Here is a 20,564-nt window from a genome sequence, read left to right as displayed (position 1 = left end):
GACGGGGATTCGAAGGGTGAAATAATCAGAAAAAAATGTACGGTCGATCTATGGCGCGGAAACTCTGACGAATCTTGGAGTAGAAGCAAAAGGAAGATTTCTGAGGATGAGAAAATGAACCCGCCGGGGAAAAGGCAGCGGCGCCTGGTGGAACACGAGCTCCAAAGCTCTGGTCAGCTATTTTATTTATTATTTATATTTTGCCAGAGAAACAACGGGCTGATTAATGAGGACACAGAGCTTAATGTTACAATTGGGCTAAATGCCAGTGAGCAGCAAGCTTACGTACGTGATGGTAAGTGAAATCTGGTTTCTTGTTACGTACATTCGATTGTTAAAAATCAAATGATTGATTGTTCAGGTCACGAGTTCAGCTCAATTCTTAATAATAGAAGTAGTTTTTAATGCTTTTCGATCGTCCTTATCCACAAGCAGGAATGCAATAACACATGCTTTCTCAAGCAATTTGGAGATGGAAATGGATTTAAACTAATAATATATTGATATATACACATCAAGGGAAAGGGTTAGAACACTGTTATGCACCGAGCTCGCCGTCTTGTTTCAGCTTAGTTACCGAACTTTTCTTTCATATAAAAATGGTCGAAGTTATCGTTTTGTTTCAGTTCAACCACTCCATCTGTCTCCTTTTGACACTCCTGTGCTTAGTCCTGCAAATTTGTTTCAGCTCAACTTCTCTTCAAGCATTTAATATTCCTTTCTTATAATTATTTAGGAAAATTCCTTGTTCTAAGGGATCAATCTTGTTGAAGAATTATGATGGGCCGACCAATTTTGTCCACAATTATTGGTAAAAATGCAATTATACTCATTACTGAGGAAAACAAAGTATCCAAAGATGCGAAGACTTTTGACTCATATATATATATATTTTTTTTTTTTTAATAAATGGAAAAAATTTTAATTATATTAAAAATCATTAATCTTTATGTATTATCGCACTTATATTCTTGACTTTTTTTTTTCATCACATTCTTATTTTTAATATTTATTGACAAAAAATATTACCCTTAATAATTTGTTTTATCCAAAAATATTGTTAACGTACTTTAATAAGAGTCAAATATTGAGTTTGTATTTTTACATTATTATATTTTTTTCTTATTTAAAAATATAATGAGCAAATTCTATCTGAAAGAAAAATTTGGAGAGAAACAACAATCATGAGCAATTTATGATTATTTGAGAATAAGAATAAGAGTGAAAAAAGTTTGAGACATAAATGTAATAATGTGTGAAGGTTATAAACCTTTGTGCAATTAAAATATAATGTGGTTATTAAAAATTATGGCGTGAATATATTTAGTAATTAACTGTTTCGATGTTCTTACTATTTATTTATTTTCATACTTATGATCTAATTTTTGTTATTAAATAATTAACATATTTTGTCCCTAAAAACGATTTCAATCCAAAAATATCTATGAGGAGGATATAAAAAGATTATTTGCCCCTTATATTTTAAATAGAAAAGAAAAATAACAAATATAAAAGTTTAACAAAATATTTGTGTCTCATTCCAAAGTACGCTTTAGCAAAATATTTGGACAAAAATTGTCATCAGAGATAAAATATGTTAATTACTTAAAGAATAAAAAGTTGCAACGTAAATGAAATAGTAAGCAACCGCTTTTGAAATATGTTGCATTAAATAAAATTGTGAGGTCAATATTTAAAAATTGAAAAAAATAAAAATCATTTGTTTATTTGGTAAACCGTAGGTTAGATTTACTTTTTCCAAAATTAAATATTAATATTAACATTGCAAACTTAAAACTATAGGGAAGTTTACTCTACTTAAAAGTCGAATGAAAATAAATCCTATTTATCCAATCAGGTTAAGAATTATTGTTATCACAGTTGCTATAAAGCATTTAAGATCCATCGTTACAACCTTCAAAGGTTGGGACCTCATGTGCAATTTATCCTTGATTTCATTGGTTGTTGACATCTAAAAGTACATAAATTAAAAATGAGAGGAATTTTTTTTTTTTTTGAAAAATGTAATACAAAGAGCTAAAGCAAAGAGTTGTTGGAGAGTGTAAAATTTCTCTTTAATGTAAAAGATGTTTTGTATTATCATATTATGTACAATATGCTCCTTAAATAGAATTTTTTTTTTTCGAGATAGATCATAAATTAAAATAGAGAAATTTGGTCGAGTAAACATGTAAAATAATGTCAATACTTGATAGAAGAACTTAAAATAAAGAACTATGGTGAAATTATAAATCCTAACATTTTAGACTTTCATGTTAAAATAGTTCATTAGAAGTTAATTAGGTCGATAATCAACAATTGAATAACACTTGTTACTACTCTTAACAATGTCGCACATTTTCAATAATAAAGAACGCTAAAGATTGTGCTTTTCCAATTGAAATAGTTGGATGCAACGTTCTCCGTTGGATTGGAAGTTGATTGTCCAACTCTATGTTTACCTTAAATAGCGAGGTTCGTGGATTGATTCAGCAAAGTGTCAACTCTTTCAAGTAAATCAATTAATTCATAATTTAATTTCCAATTAATTTTCTTGTCCTGCTCTACCTTGAAAACCTTCTCCTACAGCCACCCCAACCCGCCGACAATATATAAACAAATTTCTACTTCATCTCTTTCTTCAAAACCTTCGTTAGTTTTGCCATTTGCCTCCATCCCGCCTTCTTCGTCTGCTCGATCGTGAACTTGCACTTGAAAACCATTAGTGCTCAAAGTGGTTTCTTAGTCACGGGTAATTTAAGGGTTTGATTGCACTTCTCCTAATAGTATGAAGCGTACGAATTTTTTTTACTTACAAATGACAATATTTTCAGCAGTAGTGCTAATATACAACATAATCATATCATCAAATGCACCCCTCAAGCAAGATTTCCCAGGCCCTTTAAACNTATTTTCAGCAGTAGTGCTAATATACAACATAATCATATCATCAAATGCACCCCTCAAGCAAGATTTCCCAGGCCCTTTAAACCCATCAAGATCTTCATCATTTTCAAGAAATAAAGTAGAACCCATGATCAAGATGACCACAAAATCTTCATCGTCGTCGACATCAAGATTCAAGAAAAAGAAGAGGCTGTTCCACACTTCAGTGACAGCTTCAGACTCGATATACAGCACATGGCAATGCAGGGTGATGTATTACTGGTTCAAGAAACACAAGGATATGCACAATTCTGAGATGGGTGGCTTTACAAGAATCTTGCATTCTGGACAATCTTCGCTTCATGGATGAGATACCCACTTTTGTTGCTCAGCCCCTCTCATCTGTCGTACATCAGGTTTCTATTTTTTTTTTTTTTTTTCCCGTTAATCTTCACTACCTTTTTAATGTTATTTACGATTCGATTACGTTAAGGAAGTTTGAGGAGTGTTGAAACATCTCATCTAAAAGTATTTAGCCATTAGAAAAAGACACGTTTTTTTCTTCTGTCACGGAGTGTTGCAATTTCAGGGATATATAGTCTTGAACAGACCTTGGGCATAGGTTTTTTTTTTTTTTTTTTTTTTTTCCCGTTAATCTTCACTACCTTTTTAATTTTATTTACGATTCGATTACGTTAAGGAAGTTTGAGGAGTGTTGAAACATCTCATCGAAAAGTATTTAGCCATTAGAAAAAGACACGTTTTTTTCTTCTGTCACGGAGTGTTGCAATTTCAGGGATATATAGTCTTGAACAGACCTTGGGCCTTTGTGCAGTGGCTTCAACAAGCACAAATTGAAGAAGAGTACGGAAATACATGTCAATAAATTCAATCTTCTCGTCAATTTCTGCCCTTCAGGCAATTAAATAGTATCATATGCATGTTAACATTATGCAGCTATATATTAATGGCGGAGCCAGATCACATTATTGTCAAGCCCATACCAAACTTGTCTAGAGACGGCTTTGAGGCTGCATTCCCTTTCTTTTACATTGAGCCCAAGAAGTTTGAGTCTGTACTTCGGAAGTTCTTCCCCGAGGAAAGGGGACGAATAACAAACATTGATCCTATTGGAAATTCCACCGTGATTGTTCAAAAGGTATTTTATATTCTGTAATTGTTTGTTTGGTAAGTTAGATTGGATAATAATGAACAATATTAAATATGAACAAGAAGCTGAAACTTTGTTTATTGTACTCGATTCCTGCTTGCCAAGCATACCCCAAGGCTCATTTGTATTGTATTAACATCTTTCTACCTTCTATATATACATATCCAATATGTAAGGATGCTCTACAAACGATAACTCCAATATGGATGAATATTTCCTTGGCAAGGAAGAAGGATCCTCAAGCAGATAAAGCTTTTGGTTGGGTTCTTGAGATGTAAGCAACTTAATAGTTTCCAAACCGGACCTTATAGTTTTCTCGTCCACTAATTATTCCTTCTTAAACACAGGTATGCATATGCTGTTGCATCAGCATTCCACAGGGTGCTTAACATCTTACATAAGGAATTCATGATTCAGGTTTGGTAAATTTTGATGTCTTTATATTTTGATTGGCTGCCATTGAATTTAGTCACAATCTTTAGAATGTCCTACAGCCTCCTTGGATACAAAAATTGGCAAGACATACATTATTCATTATACTTACGGATATGACCATGATATGCAGGTATGTTGAACCAATAGTCTACTCGTGCTTAAAAGCTATTTTTCATGCTCATTTTCTTAGATTTTAATGTGTTCCAATATTCAGGGTAATTTAACCTATGGAAGGATTGGAGAGTTGAGATTCGACAAACAATCGTATTCTAAAGTTTGGCCACCAAGAAACCTTCCACTGCCACCTACCGGGGTCCCTCAAAGTGTGGTACATTCTTTTCACCTAGTTTAGCATTGCTTATGAGCTCGAACTTTTTACTCCTTATAAGCTCTCTCTAAAATTGCTTATAAGCCAGCACACTGAATTGCCAAATAAACTCCATAAGCTTTATTAGGTCTATTAGATAGTGCTGTTTCCATCGACGAGATTCCTTAAATTAACGTATAAATGGCATGTTACCCTGGTGAAAATGGTGAATGAAGCCACCCCTAATCTACCAAAATGGGGTTCTTAGAACACAAGATGTGCCCTGCTTTGGAAGAAGAATGCTCTAACAGATTTGCTATTCTTGTATCGCTCGTAGTAAACTTGTGTGAATGATTTAACCAGTAAATGCTGACGATTTTCATATCAATTGCCATTGAGAAATATATACATTCAGTCTTTACAAAGCATTGGATGCCAAAATTAATAGCCATTATCAGTTCGATATGATGTTTAGCAGCATAAAAATACATACAAAAATGGAAGAGTTTTTATCAATTCAGGTAACGCCTGCAATTCTTAGAGTTACAGTAGCAAGGAATTTTTTCACCTTCATCCTCATAGTTAAAATGGTAATCATATGTTATCTCTTCTCCAGGATATATGTCTCTTTCAGCAAGAAACACAACCTGCATATTTCAATTTAATACTACTCAAAACCCAGAATGAAACTCTTCAGTTTGTTTATAACAGCCTTCTATAAATACCGTGCATTGTCCCTATTGTGTTAGCGTTTGGCTTCATGACCATAAGAAAAGCTAACGTGCAGGGATAGGAACGTTTACCTTCTTCTCATTTCTCCCAGAAATAACTCTGGCAACGCAGTTTGGCTGGTCCAGCAACAAAAAGAAAAAAACAGTGACAGTCGCTTCAACTAAAATTCATAGAAAGCCATTGGAAAAAGGTGTGGCGTGTGTAAAACTCTATCCATTTTTATATTTGATGAGTGGATCAGTTGAATACATAAAATTCCTAAACTCACATTCTTACAAGGCGAAAACATGTGGTCAAGTTTCTAGAAATCACAATTGGGTCCCAGATATTTGCCGAAGAGCCAAGGCAAAGATCATTTTCAGAGGCAGAGAAATGCAAACACAGTAACTTAGTTGCCAATGAACAACAATGGTGACAATTTGCAGGGCCTAGGGGCCATGGCAGTTTTCACACTATGAGCTGATGTTAAGATGAGCAATTACTCGACTTCGTTTGAAAGAACTAGCATTTGTTTGTAAGAAAGTAATCAAGGTATTGGAAATTTACCTTACATGAATGGTTCACAAACCGGGCAATCCCCCCCTTACGGGTGGCATCAATTATATATTCTTTATCTATTCTGAAGAAATAGCAAGCACTCTTGTACTGCACTTTCTTTCCAGAATGATATTCACGCTCTCTTTTGTCTGCCACGCGGAGCCCCACTATCTCACCTACATATTCAACGACCTGTGAAGACAGTAAATCAGATATTGAACTTCAGAAAAAATTGAAATGATCCCATAAGTTAAAATAGAGGATTAAACCATTGCCCCCTGAGAGATGAACTGAGATGTATAGAGACCCAGAGCATGTATGTCTGACTTGTATACCACCAAATTTTTCCAACCTTTTGAATGTTTATAGCGTGCATATTCTTTCTACAAGTAATAAGAGAGATACAAAAAATTAAATGTGACAAAATAATAACTTACTGCACTACTTTAATATGCTCAACAGATACCGTAGAAATCAAATTTACCCGATAATCAGACTCAACTCTAGAACTTGGAAGCTTTGGATACCCTTTTCTGTGTGGCTTTTGTCTATTTATATGCACCCAAGCATTAAGCTGCCCTTGAGGAACGTGGCAACTACCATTTCTATCAGATTCTTGAGAAAATTTATGCCAAAAGCCTTTGTGTTTTTGATGCTTGTAACCCTAATGAGCATAAAACAGATATTAGTTTAAAATAATAACAATTTTCTAATCAGCAAATAGATCTATCAGCTGGTTCATGAGCAGCAAACCTCAGTTCGAGCAGAGGTTAAGCCCTTCTCTCCAGAATGAAAACTTTCGGTGCTAACAGGATAACTACCAGGAATCAACTGCTGGATTGTTGAATGAAGCATGCATCTTCCATAAAAGCCAACATTCTCAGAGTCACTACCTTCAGCCTCAGTTTGCAGTAGTCCCTGTTGACAATGGAGCTACAATATTATTTTTACTTGGAAGAGACCATAGACAAAAACTTGTACACGTTCAATGTCTCAGCAATGAAAAGTGCCCATTGTCAGAAACTGGCATTAACATATACCAATTCAATTTCCATCACCAGCACTGTCCTGTGTCAATTTTACGAAAGTTGAAATGCTGTAGCCATTTAAGAATTAAGTATTTATGTGGAATATCTAAGCAGAAGTCATTCAGATATCATCATATTAGTTTGTGACAAACGCCACTTTAATTAGCCAGAGGGAAGAGAATTCATTGCTGTGACTGTCTAGATTTATGTCCAAACAGCTTTCAGCAGACAACCAAGCAAATTTTTTGGGAGTCTCAAGGAGTTTCACATGCCATTGCAAAGGCTTGCTTGATGCAACATCAATAACTACAAGAAAAACCAGGATATTCTAGAGGAATCTGCAGAAAATAATTAAAACTCAAGATTAATCATCAAAGTAGGAAAGGCACAAGATTTTACATAAATAGAGGATATTCTCGTGCAAGCACCTCAGGGACCCCCACAATGGAGCAAAGTAAGCAATAGAAAATGAAGGTAAAAAGAAAACAGACCTTCAGTTAGATCCTTTTGTTGTTCAAATAAGAAATGCTAAAAACTTGATCAATAAGAACCCTACATCAAGCCACCTCAATATAAGGCCCAAATTTAAAGGATTGATTACACCTTCAATTATGGCAGGATTTCTAGCACCTCGTGGAAATGGTGCTTCCTCAGTGATGGTGCAATTTTTAGTTCATAGTGTGGAACACTATTGTGTTAGTGTCATTTGATTCATTAAAATTAGGTATAGGATAGGAGTAGAGGAGCATCCCTACATTTCACAGAACAATGTCTCTTATTAAACCTTGTCGAGAATCAATAACATATTTGAATCTCTCTTTCACTCAAGAAATATAGGGCCTGTTTGAGTCACATTATTCCAAAAAAATACTTTCTTAAATAGTGATTTGACTACACATTATTCAATAAAATAATATTACACGCAAATCAAAAACTTTTCCTTAATTTTTAACCACACATTTCCCATCAATACACTATTCAAGAATGGATTATTATCAAAATAATGTGGCTCAAACACCCCCATAATTTGAATATGGATACACTAGCATGCTATATCAATTTAGTTCTGCAATGTGATGGATCAGTTCACATTATCAGTCACTGTTAGCTAACTGCAAGCCCTTGTAATTTGAGCCTCAGGTAAGTGGGAGAATATGAGTGGACATCATAAGCTGATTCTACCAGAGTACAAGACATCCTGAACTGTTATAGAAATTTGATTGGTCCTGGTACTCTGATATATAATGAATTGGAAAATTAAAATATCAAGAAAGCAAACCTTTTGATGGGCACACCATGGATGGAAGCAAACAGAGCAATCCAAAATCCAGCATTGTATGCAAGAGCCACCTGGTCGGCTGCATATTGAGCAAACCTAGAAAGAAACAACATTGAGAATGTTTCTATGCATTGATACAAATAAACGTCTATGAATCTACAACCTTGTAAAATTTACTAGTTGAAAACTATAATGTCGTTGCTCACAATTTTTGAGGCCATAAAAACTCAGAAACGACAAAAAATATAGCCTTTTTAAGATTTCCAGCCAGGATAAAAAGAATAACTAAGTAAATCATATTGAATCCTCTCCAATTCGTTTGTTTTGTTCTTACCGCATTATCTTTAGAAGATAAAGCGTCAGAAACATCAAATGTGTTCAAAGTATCAACATTTCGACAGTGAGCTCCTGGCGTCCAAAGCCCGCAAACCACGTGGACCCACTGCTTTACAGTTGAGTCAAGAACACCAGCTGTTACGCTGTTCTGAAACATCAAGTTACAAGGAGAAGATGAATTGTCAACAATGCCCAAACGATTCGAGAGATTCATATTGGAAGCAGACACCGAAGAGGACTTTGCCAGTCTCATAACAGGAAAAGAATCACTTCCAGAAGCCATTGCGCTCAACTGACAACCTGAATGATCTGTAGACATTGTTATGTTAATCTTGGATTCATGCACAGCATTCCAAGCTTGCAGAAGGCTCTTCACAACGTTCTGACTTTGTAGAGCCTGAGTCATGGCCCCTTCTCCATATCCACAGAGAACACAAACCTAAATGGCAACACAATGCAACACTAGCACATTAAAAGTAGAACTTATGCAATAAATTGGAAAAATATTGCTTATGTCAACTGTGCATTCTTGAATTTAAAGTTGAAAAATGGAAAAATATAGAGTAGATGACCAATATCAGAATCTAAACAATTCATTACACGCAAAGATGCGATGATTTTTCTCTTCATCCACCAGAACCTCCACCATTAGTCTGTGACCTCATCTCACCTTCAGTTTGTACCATACTCGGTCATTTCGTAATTCAAGAAATTTTCTGCACTTGAATTGATGATAACCGACAAACGGGTTACATAATGTTGAACTTGTTTCTGTATCAAGCATTCTCTTTAAAGTTTATGTCCTAAGATTTCTGATTCACTCGTCAGTACTTAAAATTTTGCATGCTTGCTGTGAAAAGGCAATTAATTGATAGCCGATGGCCAGTTTGGCACAACTCTACCTGATTGAATAACAATTTACACCATCAAATAATTTTTTTCTGCTGCCTCTCCTAAAGCCATAAGTTTCTTTATAGTCTCAACTGAAAGGCTCCCAATTAATGAAAATCTTTAAGCATTGGTAATCACCAAACTAGTATACCAATTAAATTTAATAATTTCTTTCAGAAATAAATGTATAGATTGTTGCTCTACCGGAGTATTTTCTTTAAAGCTCACATATTAGTCTTTGTCATTCTTGCTCCAATAAAAAATAATATATGTTTTGATCTAAAAATGATCAGAACATATTTTTTCAAGAAAAATCACAGTTGTCACAGACTCACAATTCCTAGGTGAACTTTGTGACTGCTAGGTCCATCACTAGACAACTGGACAATCTTTCTAGGCAACCTTTTTCAAAAGATGACAGAAAAAGGACGTAAGTGTAAAAAGCATTTCACCATACATTTCCATATTTTACCCCCTTTTCCTTCACTAATGTTGTTCTCTTTTATGCAAATATTGGGGTATGCAGTAATATATAAAAATGTGTCTCTATAGTTGTAATTTTTTAGATCTACTGGTAGCACAAGGGTACTCAAGTAAATTGCCAGCTTCTGGTATACTGTGAATGAAATTTTTTACATTCTCCAATATTCATCATTAACAAAAATTTAGGAACAATCATACAGAAATGTTCCCCCAGCAATAGTTGCTGCAGCTTCAGGGCTATAGGCAAGCTCCAAGGCAACCACGACATTTATTACTTTCAGTTGTAACGCAATCTATTTCTCAAATGAGCCTTCTTGAAGTAGAGGGCTTAGGGCTACAAGGCTTATTCTGGAAACAAGCTTCACGCTAGGTTTATACCTGGAGCTTCTAGGCAGAAGTTCATTTTCATTTTTAACATACTGTGACATACCCATTTGTTATTTAAAAAACAAAAAGTACAGATTCAATGATAAGATCACTTCACCATTTACTTCTCTATATGCAAAACAAATCTCGACGGCTTTGTTTATCGAGTATGTACTCCTACAGCACTAAGAGCAAGAGGAGAAGAAGATTGTTATCTGCAAACATGACTGTTCCCAGACGTAACAAGATAGTCAAAGGACAAGGAGTAAATGTCTCAGATCTAGAAAAAGAATTTCCCTGACCTCCTTAGTAATACTTGATGCAGAAGGCAGTTTGACTGTTTATCTCACCCACAAACCATGGGTTAATATCAACTCCAAAGTTATAGATCAGTTAATTATCCAAAACATGTAAAAATAGACATTATGAACATTGCAATATTTTATGGGTCATTGTAGCTAAAGTGAATAAGATAAATTCTCTAAGGTTGACCAACTAGTTGAGCACCAAGCACAGCAAGGAAGAAAAGATACATCAACATTTTCCTGCAGTAGAAGTGTGAAAGGCACAGTTATATGATCAAACCTACTCATTGCCCCAGCTAAGAACTGGGTCAGCAAGTTACTGGTTCGACAATCGAGTCACTGGTCCAACAAGTGGGTTAAGATCGGATCAATAATTTATATAAAACATTTTTCTAACAAAAACATGAGCAAACCAAAATGACAATAAATTCAATATCATGGTTCGACCGTAAAAATCCATTTATTCAAACTATAAAAAAATCATTCATTAATTTAAATATTAAAATTTATCTTGCTTTTTAAAACTAAATGAACGACAAACAAATATTTAGGTACTGGTTCGACTGGATACTTAAGACTTAAATTTTGCAATAATAAACACATAATTCCAAACCGGTCCAGGGCTTGTTTCATATAAAACTCACCCAGGTTGGATGAGTTTTGACCGTAGAAAAATGGTCTAATTATGATAAAAGGTGTTAACGGATCTACATGCATGCAGGCAAAAAAAATAAATGGAATTTATCAAAAAATGGGGCATGAGAAAGAGAAATGGAGCAGATGACAAATTCTTACGGCGTTTTTTGAATTTGTCTTGCATGGTCTGCAATACCATTGAGTTTTCGGGACTTTCGAAATGCCATAGCAAGCTTGATGCACCTGAGTCGTAAGCTTGTTAGTTTTTCAGTAGCGTAATCGATTCTAGCCACAGAAGAAGGGTAATAACTTAACAGGGGAGGTGAAAGAAGAAGAAAATAGAAATAGAAAATGCATTCAGTAATACATACCTTGATAAAGCACCTGTTACACTCTAATAATTGGTCAGATTTATTTTTGTTTGAACTTCCACAAACACAGCATAATGCATCCAAATTCTGAGTAGATTCATATAGCTGCCTCATTCTGCATCTGTGCCGTTACCCACGATGATAGGTCAATTAATGTAATTACTGAAGTTCATGATTCGCATCAGAGCACTGTGCAGGTAAAAAAATTCCACAGCTATAAATAGATTGTTCACCTCTTAGCATTATGCATTTCACTATAGAGAAATTTATCATCTTCTGAATTTTGCATCAGCTCCCCCACACGTCTGTGGGATGTTTGTAATAAATATTCCGGATTCTTCATTATAGAAGAATTTGTAACTTCAGAATCCTTCCCTGGTGAAAATATATCAAGTTAAAATGCAACAGAAGTGGAAAATAAATGCTATCACGTACTATAGAGAAGTATTTCATTGATGAATAATTCTTAGTCAAGCATTGAGTTCTACTAATAACCAGTGCTTAGATGAGTACCGAGTACCAGAAACCAAAGGATTATATAGAAATCAGTTACAATTCATTCTAAGTTACCACATGGTGCTTCTTTCCATTTCCTTTGACATATTGGTTACAAGAAAACAACGAAGAAGAGCAAGTTTTAGACATCTATTCCACTGTCACTAATGAACTTCTCCATATCCATATAACTGGCGGCATGGTACTTAGTACCAAGAGATTATACATATCTATGCATCCACCAACTATAAAGAAGAAAAATTACAATAGACCAATGACATTAACGAAAAAATAACTGAGTATAGTTAAGTGAAATCAAAAATAAGGAAGGGAAAACCAATTGAAAAGAATGGATGAACTAAAAGACATCATGCCCTTGTTTGAGCCCTGTTATTTGGTGTTAATAGATTATGGAATAGTTATTTTTTTGAGAATGTGTGGTTAAAAAATAGATAAAAAATACATGTAGAATATTTTATTATGTGAATGTGTAGTTGAAAATAAGGTTTGAAAAAATTGAGTTTTGTAAAAATGGGGATCAAACAAGGGCTATATATCTTCCTTTTTTCTTTGATCATTCACGTTTAACGAAATTTCTTATAGCAGGAAAAGCCTCAAAGAACAAACTAAAGAAAATTTGTAGAATCTAAAAATGATAGGAGCCGGAATCCTAACCAGAAAAATGTGTGTACAGCTATTTCAATTTGTGGACACATGGCACAGGCTGCTAGTGTTATCAGCGTCAACAAGGCTAAATTATAAAACCGATCTCTCTTTAAAGCTGAGGAAAACTAATTCCTTCACATATACCTTGGTCTATAAGTTCATAAAGGCTGCGCTTGCGAACTTCCTTGTACTTTGTCTTCAGTTGAAAAGTAAAGCTGCTGTCAGGAATGGAATGATTCTTGCTGCAATTGTCATTCCTTCTCTTTTCTAAAATATGTAACAATTCATCATTTCCAGTGATTGCACGGTGAGGTGCTGTCTCTGTTTCCCCAATAGAATGATGAGGTTCAAATTCAACAGTTACCAAATTGTGGGTTCCACTCTTTCCCACGATCGATGCATCATGATATTCACTCTTCAGTACATCCTTGTTTCTAAATGTTTCCTTCACATGCCTAATGCTCATCCTCTTCAGCTTCTTAGCTGACGTTGATTTCGCCTTTACATTTTTGTCATCATATTTTCTTGTAGTTTCAAGAATCTTCCATAGGGGTACAATTTTTGCTGGTTTCGATGAATTTCCATTAGAAATAATGCCATACTTCCCAAAAACTACTGGTCTAGCCATCCATTTGTAGAAGTCCAAAGGCAGATCAAGAGAATTACTAAGACAATCTACTGATGTGAAATTTGCAGTTACTTCAGCATTGTCACAACAAGGCCTGCACAGATTTTTACTAGTTGCAGCAGCACCATCTAATTTTAACCTTTTCTTACCTAATATTTCAGGAGATTCATAAGTATCATCATCAACTCTGGAATGTATACGTGTCTCAATTTTCTGCTCTACTTGATAACCTCTATACAAGTCTCCATGGCTGGAGACTGAATTGGAGGAAGGCCATCTAGATCTCCTCCGCTTGATACTAGGTTCAACAGAACATGAACAGTTGTTGGGACCTTTTTGCTTACGTCCAAGAGGCGCCTGCATATCCCAGACGCAATTGGAGTTGTGCACAAAATCCTCAGTGCATTTTGAAGATCCATTATTGGAAGACTGACCAGAGACAGGAAATGCTGCATCCAACTTTTTCCATTTTACTGTTTTCTTCATTTTTTTGGATTTTTTAAAATTTGGCACGTGATCGCTCTCTTCTTGATTGCTGAAGCTAGCATGGGTTTCATTTTGTACTTTTTTCAGTTTTAGTGAATCCTGGAATCTAAGCTCTTCAATGAGACTACGAGAAGATCTCTTTCTAGGAGCAGAGCCAAAGAAATCAGCACTTTGTTCACTATCAAGTGAGTCATCAGAGGACCAGTTTTTGTCGATTCTTGATCCTTCGTCTACAACAATATCGTTTGTACATCTGACATCCCCAGTATCAACAGGAGAGGAATCTCTCCTGTTAACCTCAATGGACACCCAAGTAACGACAGGAGCAGAACATCCAGAAGAAACATTAGACAATTCTTGTTCCTTTAATGGCTCAGCATTTTGAGAAGATCTAGTAAAACATTTAGCAGCATCAACACCAGAGTCCTCTACATTTCCATTACTATTAAACGAACCAGCTTGCTGGTGTTTCCTTTTTGAACTGCTGGTCTCCAACACACCACTTGGCACATTCTGAAAAGAACGAGATTGAACTGTCTCCATGTTTTCGGCCAGTAAATTTTCATTGTCACAGAATGATATGGCCTTCTCCTTTGAGAAAATAGAATTTCCATCCAACATTGATCTAAACAAACTTTTGGACCTTCCATTAACAATTCCTTCCTGATCATTTAATGAATCACAAAACACGCTACCCTTTAAGTCATATTTTCCAGCCAAACAGTGCGCGTGAACAGAATAACTGCACTTCTCTGGGGTATAGACATGTGGCAACCCTTGAAAGGGTACCTCTTGCTCACTTGAAGTGATGTTTCTTTTATTTCCTCCAAGTCTGAATTTTATTATGATGAGAGTTTTAGGAAAACTAGATAGGAGGTGCAAATGTGATAAGTCACAGTTTACTCAGGAAAAATCATCTTTGAACACATGAACATGTGATTTGAAATTATAGGTACAAACAGAGTATATATTTATTAATAAGAACACTTTTAGGCAACAATTTCTGTCCATGTTCTTACAGTTACTCCAGTTAGATATGCAGGTGTGCATCTAATACATTTCGGAAAAGTTATTTCTGTTAAGAGAGGACATAGCAAACCAAGAAACACACATACGACCACAAGGGATTCATACAAGCAAATTAATTGCTCTCCTCTAGAAAATGTAAACTTGCCCATATGTTGAAACATATAATTAATGTTTTGACATGACATCATAATAGTCTCAGGCACGAAACAGTGACTAATTATTTTTAAGCGACAGAATTGCTGGATGCTGGCTCGCATGCTTTTGTACATGATCTAGCCTACCTTGGTGATATTGGACCTTTTGAGGCAATTATAGACCCAAGGAGAGAATTCTGATAGTTTTTATATAAATTTACCAATTAGAAAAAGAAAGGTAAGTCAATATAAGTCACCTTAAGAAAAGCTTCTCCATAGGATGAAGATTGGAAGAGCACTGGCTTGGAACTCCACCATCTTCAGCATGAAAAGTTCCTTCTGAAAGTATAGAGAAGTTGCACCATTTATTTAAATCTAAAATTCAGTCACATTCTTTTTCAGAAGCACTAGTCACTATGGTAGCTGTACAGGAAAAGAAGAGACAAAATACACCTAAAACATTTGTCCTCAATTCCAAAATTTAAATGTCAAAAGGTGGCACTTACCTGTCGGAAGAGCTAATTTTTCACCATTAAGACCTCTCCAACAAGTAGCAGAGGATTTCAGTACTTCAGACATTTTTGGCACACTTGTACCCATGAGTACCTGCATATGATCTTTTGATATCACTGGGGAAACAGTCACCTGTGGTTTTGCACAACGTTTATTGACCATCTCTGGCTCTTGAAGATTTCTAACAGATGCAGTAGCATGTCTATTAGGTGATTCCAACATGTTCTGCACTGAGAGCATTTTCATATTCTCATCCAGTATACCAGGGTTTACTCCACTAAAATTTTTCTTTAACAATGCTGGGGTTGTACTTTCAACACAAACTGAACTTGTCAATGAGATTGTAGCCCCAGAATTCATGGTACTATTGATTGATCTAGGATAACCAATTGCAGAATATCCAGCATGAGAGAGAGGGGAAATCTTCCAGGAATTGTTTAAGGTGTCTGTAGCATTAGGTTCATTATTAATCACAGAAGACCTCGGAGATACAGTAGGGCATTTCTCATGAAAGGCTGAAAAGGTGATATCACCCTTTTCTGGAACAACATTAAAGGTGCTTAGACTTTCCTTACGCGGCTTGTGGAGTCCAAAATTTAATTCAGCTGCAGCAAGTAAGTTGTTTACGGCACATTCACCTCCTTGTCCTTTGCTCACCTGCTTCTGTGCATTTAGCATAGTAGCATTAGATTCCATGATATTTCCTGCAACTCTACTCCAAGGAAAACAATGTTGGTCACATTTGGAAGCATGAGGTTCACTATGTGATTTCTCGGTGACAACATGACTGCCATTGGCTATATCATTAACATTTCTGAATTGTACTTCTGCCTCTGGATTTTTGAAGCATGAAAACAATGGGTGAATTACCGAACCATCTCTTCCAACACCACCATTATATGAATCTATCCGATAATCAACAAATGCATTATAGGCTCCTGGTACATGGTTCAATTGGACAGTTTCTCTTCTTTCACTTGTATTAGAAGTGATATCTGCAATCTGTTGAGGTCGCTCAACTCCTGATACCCTGTAGTTGCCTGCTGCATGACACAGTTTAAGCATGGTCATTTTCCAGAAACAAATTTAGAATAAAATTTTTGAAAAGGTAAACAGCCATTGTTGTATGGTGAATGAATATGTGTGTGTGTGTGTGTGTGTGTGTGTGTGTGTGTATTAAAGTAATAAAGTCTAAGAAGAAACCATTTAAAAGACTTTCGTGCAGAAGCTGGTCCGACAAGAATGATTTTTGGGGCCCTGATTGTGTGCCCATCAAATGAAGTCCAAAGCCTAGTGGAGCTGAACTTCCCAATGTTTGACTATGCTTTGGCAGTTGGCCAAGTCTCAACTCAATATTAGAAGAAACAGACAACCCCTCCTTGAGGGCACTAATATTCCTACTGACATCAGAACCCTTGCCAGAGCATTTTACATTTTGAAAATTAGGAAGAGCATAAAATGGGCTTGCACTCTTTAAGATTGAATCAAGTTTAGCTGTAGTGGGCTCAGAAGCTTTGTCTGGACCTCTTGTGCCAACTGAATTTGATGGGCACATTTTATCTCCATGATGCAAATGGCTTTGAGATGTGCCGATGAAACCTTTGAAAAGAGAACTATTACATTCCTGAGAATTTCCTTGTTTTCCGTTGTATTGAAATCCATCAACCATGTTTTTACCACTGTGCCGATCCTTCAAATATGTAACATGGTATTGTGTCTGCCCAGAGCCACCTGACATCCCCACTGGACAAACTTCATTGAAGAAACCGGTGTTGTTTGGTATATTAGATATAAAATGATTTGTCAAACCAGGAGCTGCTGAAAATCCTTCAGGCCAATCCCAACCTTTGTCATCCTCCGGTATCCTAATCTAAAGCATCATAAAAACATCACCACTCAGTGTTCCTATTGCTTCAAAAACATGTAAATAAAAGATACAGTTTTCAATTCCAAAGATCGAATACAATTCCAAGGCTGTGACACAAGTAGGTAGAAAACAGGAAGGAAAAAAATGTGCTGGACTTAAAATATATACCTTCTTCAGATCCGTATGAATCTGGGTCTATGCCATGCACCAGATACCAAGTGTAAGCAAAAACAATCAGATCTTAAGAAAGTACCACTTCACTAAATTAATACCAAATGTTGTTGGATAGCTGTTACGTGGGCGCCTTTAGGTAATTCTTTAAATATAGTTTCTAGTCATTGTCAGAGTCTTAGACAACATTGATAAAGTTGTATATGATATAAAACTACTGAGTTCTCAAATCAACAAAAGAAATAAGTAACAGTTTAAATATTTTTCTTTCTCTCATCTAAATTCGCATGCAGGACACCACTTCTTGAATGCAAGTTGTGAGAAACAGACAGGCTGCCCTTAACTTACCCCAACTTTTGAAAAGAAGGTCTTCCGCCAGTGTGCTATAGTGTCTCCATTGTCCATACAAACAGCGTTCGCGGGATTAACATTGTATAAACCAGAATGCTGCATAGAAATTGCAGTTCAAAAACGTTTCTAACATGAACAATGCAAAACAGAAAAAATCCAAAGGTAAATTACCTCTAAGAATTTAGAAATAGACATATAAAGCCCATGGCACAAGCAAACAACGCCAAGAAGTCCAGTATTGCTAAGACATAAATCTCCACCTTTTGAAATTATCAAAACCAATGAGAACAGATTTACAAAATACACAAGGAAAATATCTTTTAAGCAAAAACAAGGAATCAAGTTAGAAGCACTAACTTGTGCCTGAACAAAATACGCGTGGACAACCACTTGGAAGATTAGGTGGCTGACTGCAACCAGAAAAACCAATTTCTAAAGGAACTTTTTGTGATGCTACAACATTAGCACCATTTTGGAGCTTCAAGACGTTAGCAGAGGTTGCACCAGGATTATCAACCCCCAAAGAAGAAGAACCCTTTACCAAATCAGTCTCATGGGGATTTTCACACACTACTACCCTAGCAAGTTCTGATTTCCGAAGATTTAACTCTGCAGCCTGAAGTAACATTAGACCAGAACTATTGGCATGGTTCGAACTTACCATAGCACTGGATGAAATAACTGGGCAGAAATCTGCCCCAGATTTCACATTCTGGCTGTCCATATTTTGTAGCCACAACCAACTAGGAAGAAGTGAAACTCCCCTTCCCATAGCAGAGCCAGCAGCAGACCTATTTGTAGGAACTTGTCTGGAATTGACAACAAGCTTTGGATGTGATAATCGCTGCAAATCACAAGGCAAACACGATGAAGGCCCAGAAAGTAGAGACAAATACTGAGTTCCAAGCTCCGCATTGCCTGGTTTGTAGAAACTTGATGAATTCAAAAATATAGGTTCTTGAATCATTTCAAGGGCCAATGGCATTGAATCTTGTGGAAGTTGCAAACAAGAAAGATGCTTTGCAGTCAAAAACTGTTCTTGCTGGAGCAAGGAGAGGAATTTAGCTTCATAGAGTAGTCGTTATAAAATTGAAATAATTTGGGAAGACTAATTTGATAAATTAACACTATAGAATGTCTATAGAAAATAACATACAGACAGTAAATTGAATGATGAATATATATCTATGGATAACAGAGCACATCTCATGCCCGAATGGAGCAACGATCATAAATGCTTCAAACACAGTAGTCAGACAGATACTTAGTCATATGTTTACCAAAATGAAATTGTCTGATCTCTCTTTCAGTAAAAAGGGGGCACCATTCGGCATTGTCATTGTCGTTTTAAAGTAATTTACCTTCCAAAAGCCACAAAATAATGCTTATGAAAATGAAAACAGCAATGCAAGAGCAGCATATATCACTTAATGCTGTATCCTGTACCCAAATGTCAGTACATTACCATTTCATATTAAACCCGCATCCTTGTACTAATTGCATGCTTTGAAACTACTACCAAATCGAGAAATTTCTCTGCCAGAAATACTTCACTACCAAATGCGACATGCAAGCAAAATTAAAAAGGAAAAAAAGAAAAAAAAAATCTTGAAATCGCATTTATACAAAATATACCTGATTCTGAAACTCATGCGATGATGAACCTTCCAGAGGATGCATCGATGATTGTTGCCACACCAAACCACATTTGCTCTGCCAAGAATTTTCCATTTTGCCCAACCTATAAAACCCTACCTTCGTCCATCAACCTCCCAAATCAGTAAAGTTTTACTTACTAATCAGAACCAAAAGGTTCTCTTCCGGTCAAGAAAAAGCCAGAATTCACAAAAATTCTATATAAAAAGAGGAAACGGAGGCAGTGACGAAAGTCGAAGCAAAAGGATGTAGATACAGATTTCTGTATCTACATGTTGAGAGTGCACTGTGTACTGTGTGAATGATGAGTGGAAAAAGTATATTTATTTGTAGGAGTTCAAGGAAGAACTGACCAATCACTGATGATTCATCACGTTGGAAAATGTAGACCGTAGGATTTTTTGGGTGGGTCCCACCAGTGAGTTTTAATCCGTCGATGTGACTCCATTGCGATTTACAGGATAACTGACTTCACAGTAGGGTCACAAATGGCGGGAAACTTCAATACACATGCATTGCGTTGATTGGTGGAAGGGAAATTAACTGACGAGATACCTAAACTTTTATAAATGTAGCACTTGAATTCTCAAATAAGTTTTGTTAGCTTTGAGGTCCCCAAACTTTTCATTTCAGTCATGTAACCACTTATTTCAGAGTATTTTCGATATTTTTTTTTCACAAAATTAATAAAAATGAAAAGAAAAGAATGAAAAATAAAGCTTAACCAATGCCCTTTTAGTGATACGTGTCGACTCTCACTCTCTGGTTAATAATATCTAAAATTTATCGAGGAGAATTTGGTGTT

At 35.8% G+C, this 20,564-nt stretch overlaps 1 protein-coding gene and 1 pseudogene across 4 annotated transcripts; one reads left to right on the top strand and one right to left on the bottom strand.

The window, feature by feature from the left end:
• Positions 1-2,818: 2,818 nt before the first annotated feature.
• On the top strand, positions 2,819-4,989 carry LOC111375765 (annotated as a pseudogene).
• A 161-nt stretch (positions 4,990-5,150) lies between these two features.
• On the bottom strand, positions 5,151-20,064 carry LOC111375755. 4 transcript variants are annotated; one of them, XM_022998623.1, is made up of 19 exons: positions 19,739-20,064; positions 18,461-19,145; positions 18,275-18,363; positions 18,101-18,199; positions 16,918-17,584; positions 15,708-16,757; positions 15,459-15,540; positions 13,069-14,870; positions 11,997-12,138; positions 11,764-11,884; positions 11,552-11,635; positions 8,710-9,150; positions 8,376-8,471; positions 6,822-6,986; positions 6,553-6,732; positions 6,338-6,451; positions 6,078-6,260; positions 5,603-5,647; positions 5,151-5,446 (listed from the first exon to the last, which is right to left on the bottom strand). In XM_022998623.1, the coding sequence occupies exons 1-19, from the start codon at positions 19,832-19,834 to the stop codon at positions 5,312-5,314; spliced, it is 6,276 nt and encodes a 2,091-aa protein (XP_022854391.1). In that variant the 5' UTR covers positions 19,835-20,064; the 3' UTR covers positions 5,151-5,311. The 4 variants fall into 4 exon arrangements, with proteins under 4 accessions (XP_022854391.1, XP_022854393.1, XP_022854392.1 ...); XM_022998625.1 differs by having other exon boundaries at positions 6,571-6,732; XM_022998624.1 differs by having other exon boundaries at positions 15,708-16,754.
• Positions 20,065-20,564: the final 500 nt, after the last annotated feature.

This window comes from Olea europaea, unplaced genomic scaffold (genome assembly GCF_002742605.1).
Source record: "Olea europaea var. sylvestris unplaced genomic scaffold, O_europaea_v1 scaffold1412, whole genome shotgun sequence".
Taxonomy (NCBI): Eukaryota; Viridiplantae; Streptophyta; class Magnoliopsida; order Lamiales; family Oleaceae; genus Olea; species Olea europaea.
This window is presented reverse-complemented; position numbering and strand designations above follow the sequence as displayed.

Excerpts from the sequence above, each read along its gene's own strand:
- LOC111375755 (XM_022998623.1), bottom strand. The coding sequence starts at position 19,834 with ATGGAAAATTCTTGGCAGAGCAAATGTGGTTTGGTGTGGCAACAATCA. Across the intron at positions 18,200-18,274 it reads CTATTTCTAAATTCTTAGAG|CATTCTGGTTTATACAATGT; the intron begins GTAATTTACCTT and ends ATTTCTATGCAG. Across the intron at positions 14,871-15,458 it reads ATGGAGAAGCTTTTCTTAAG|ACTTGGAGGAAATAAAAGAA; the intron begins GTGACTTATATT and ends AATAAAATTCAG.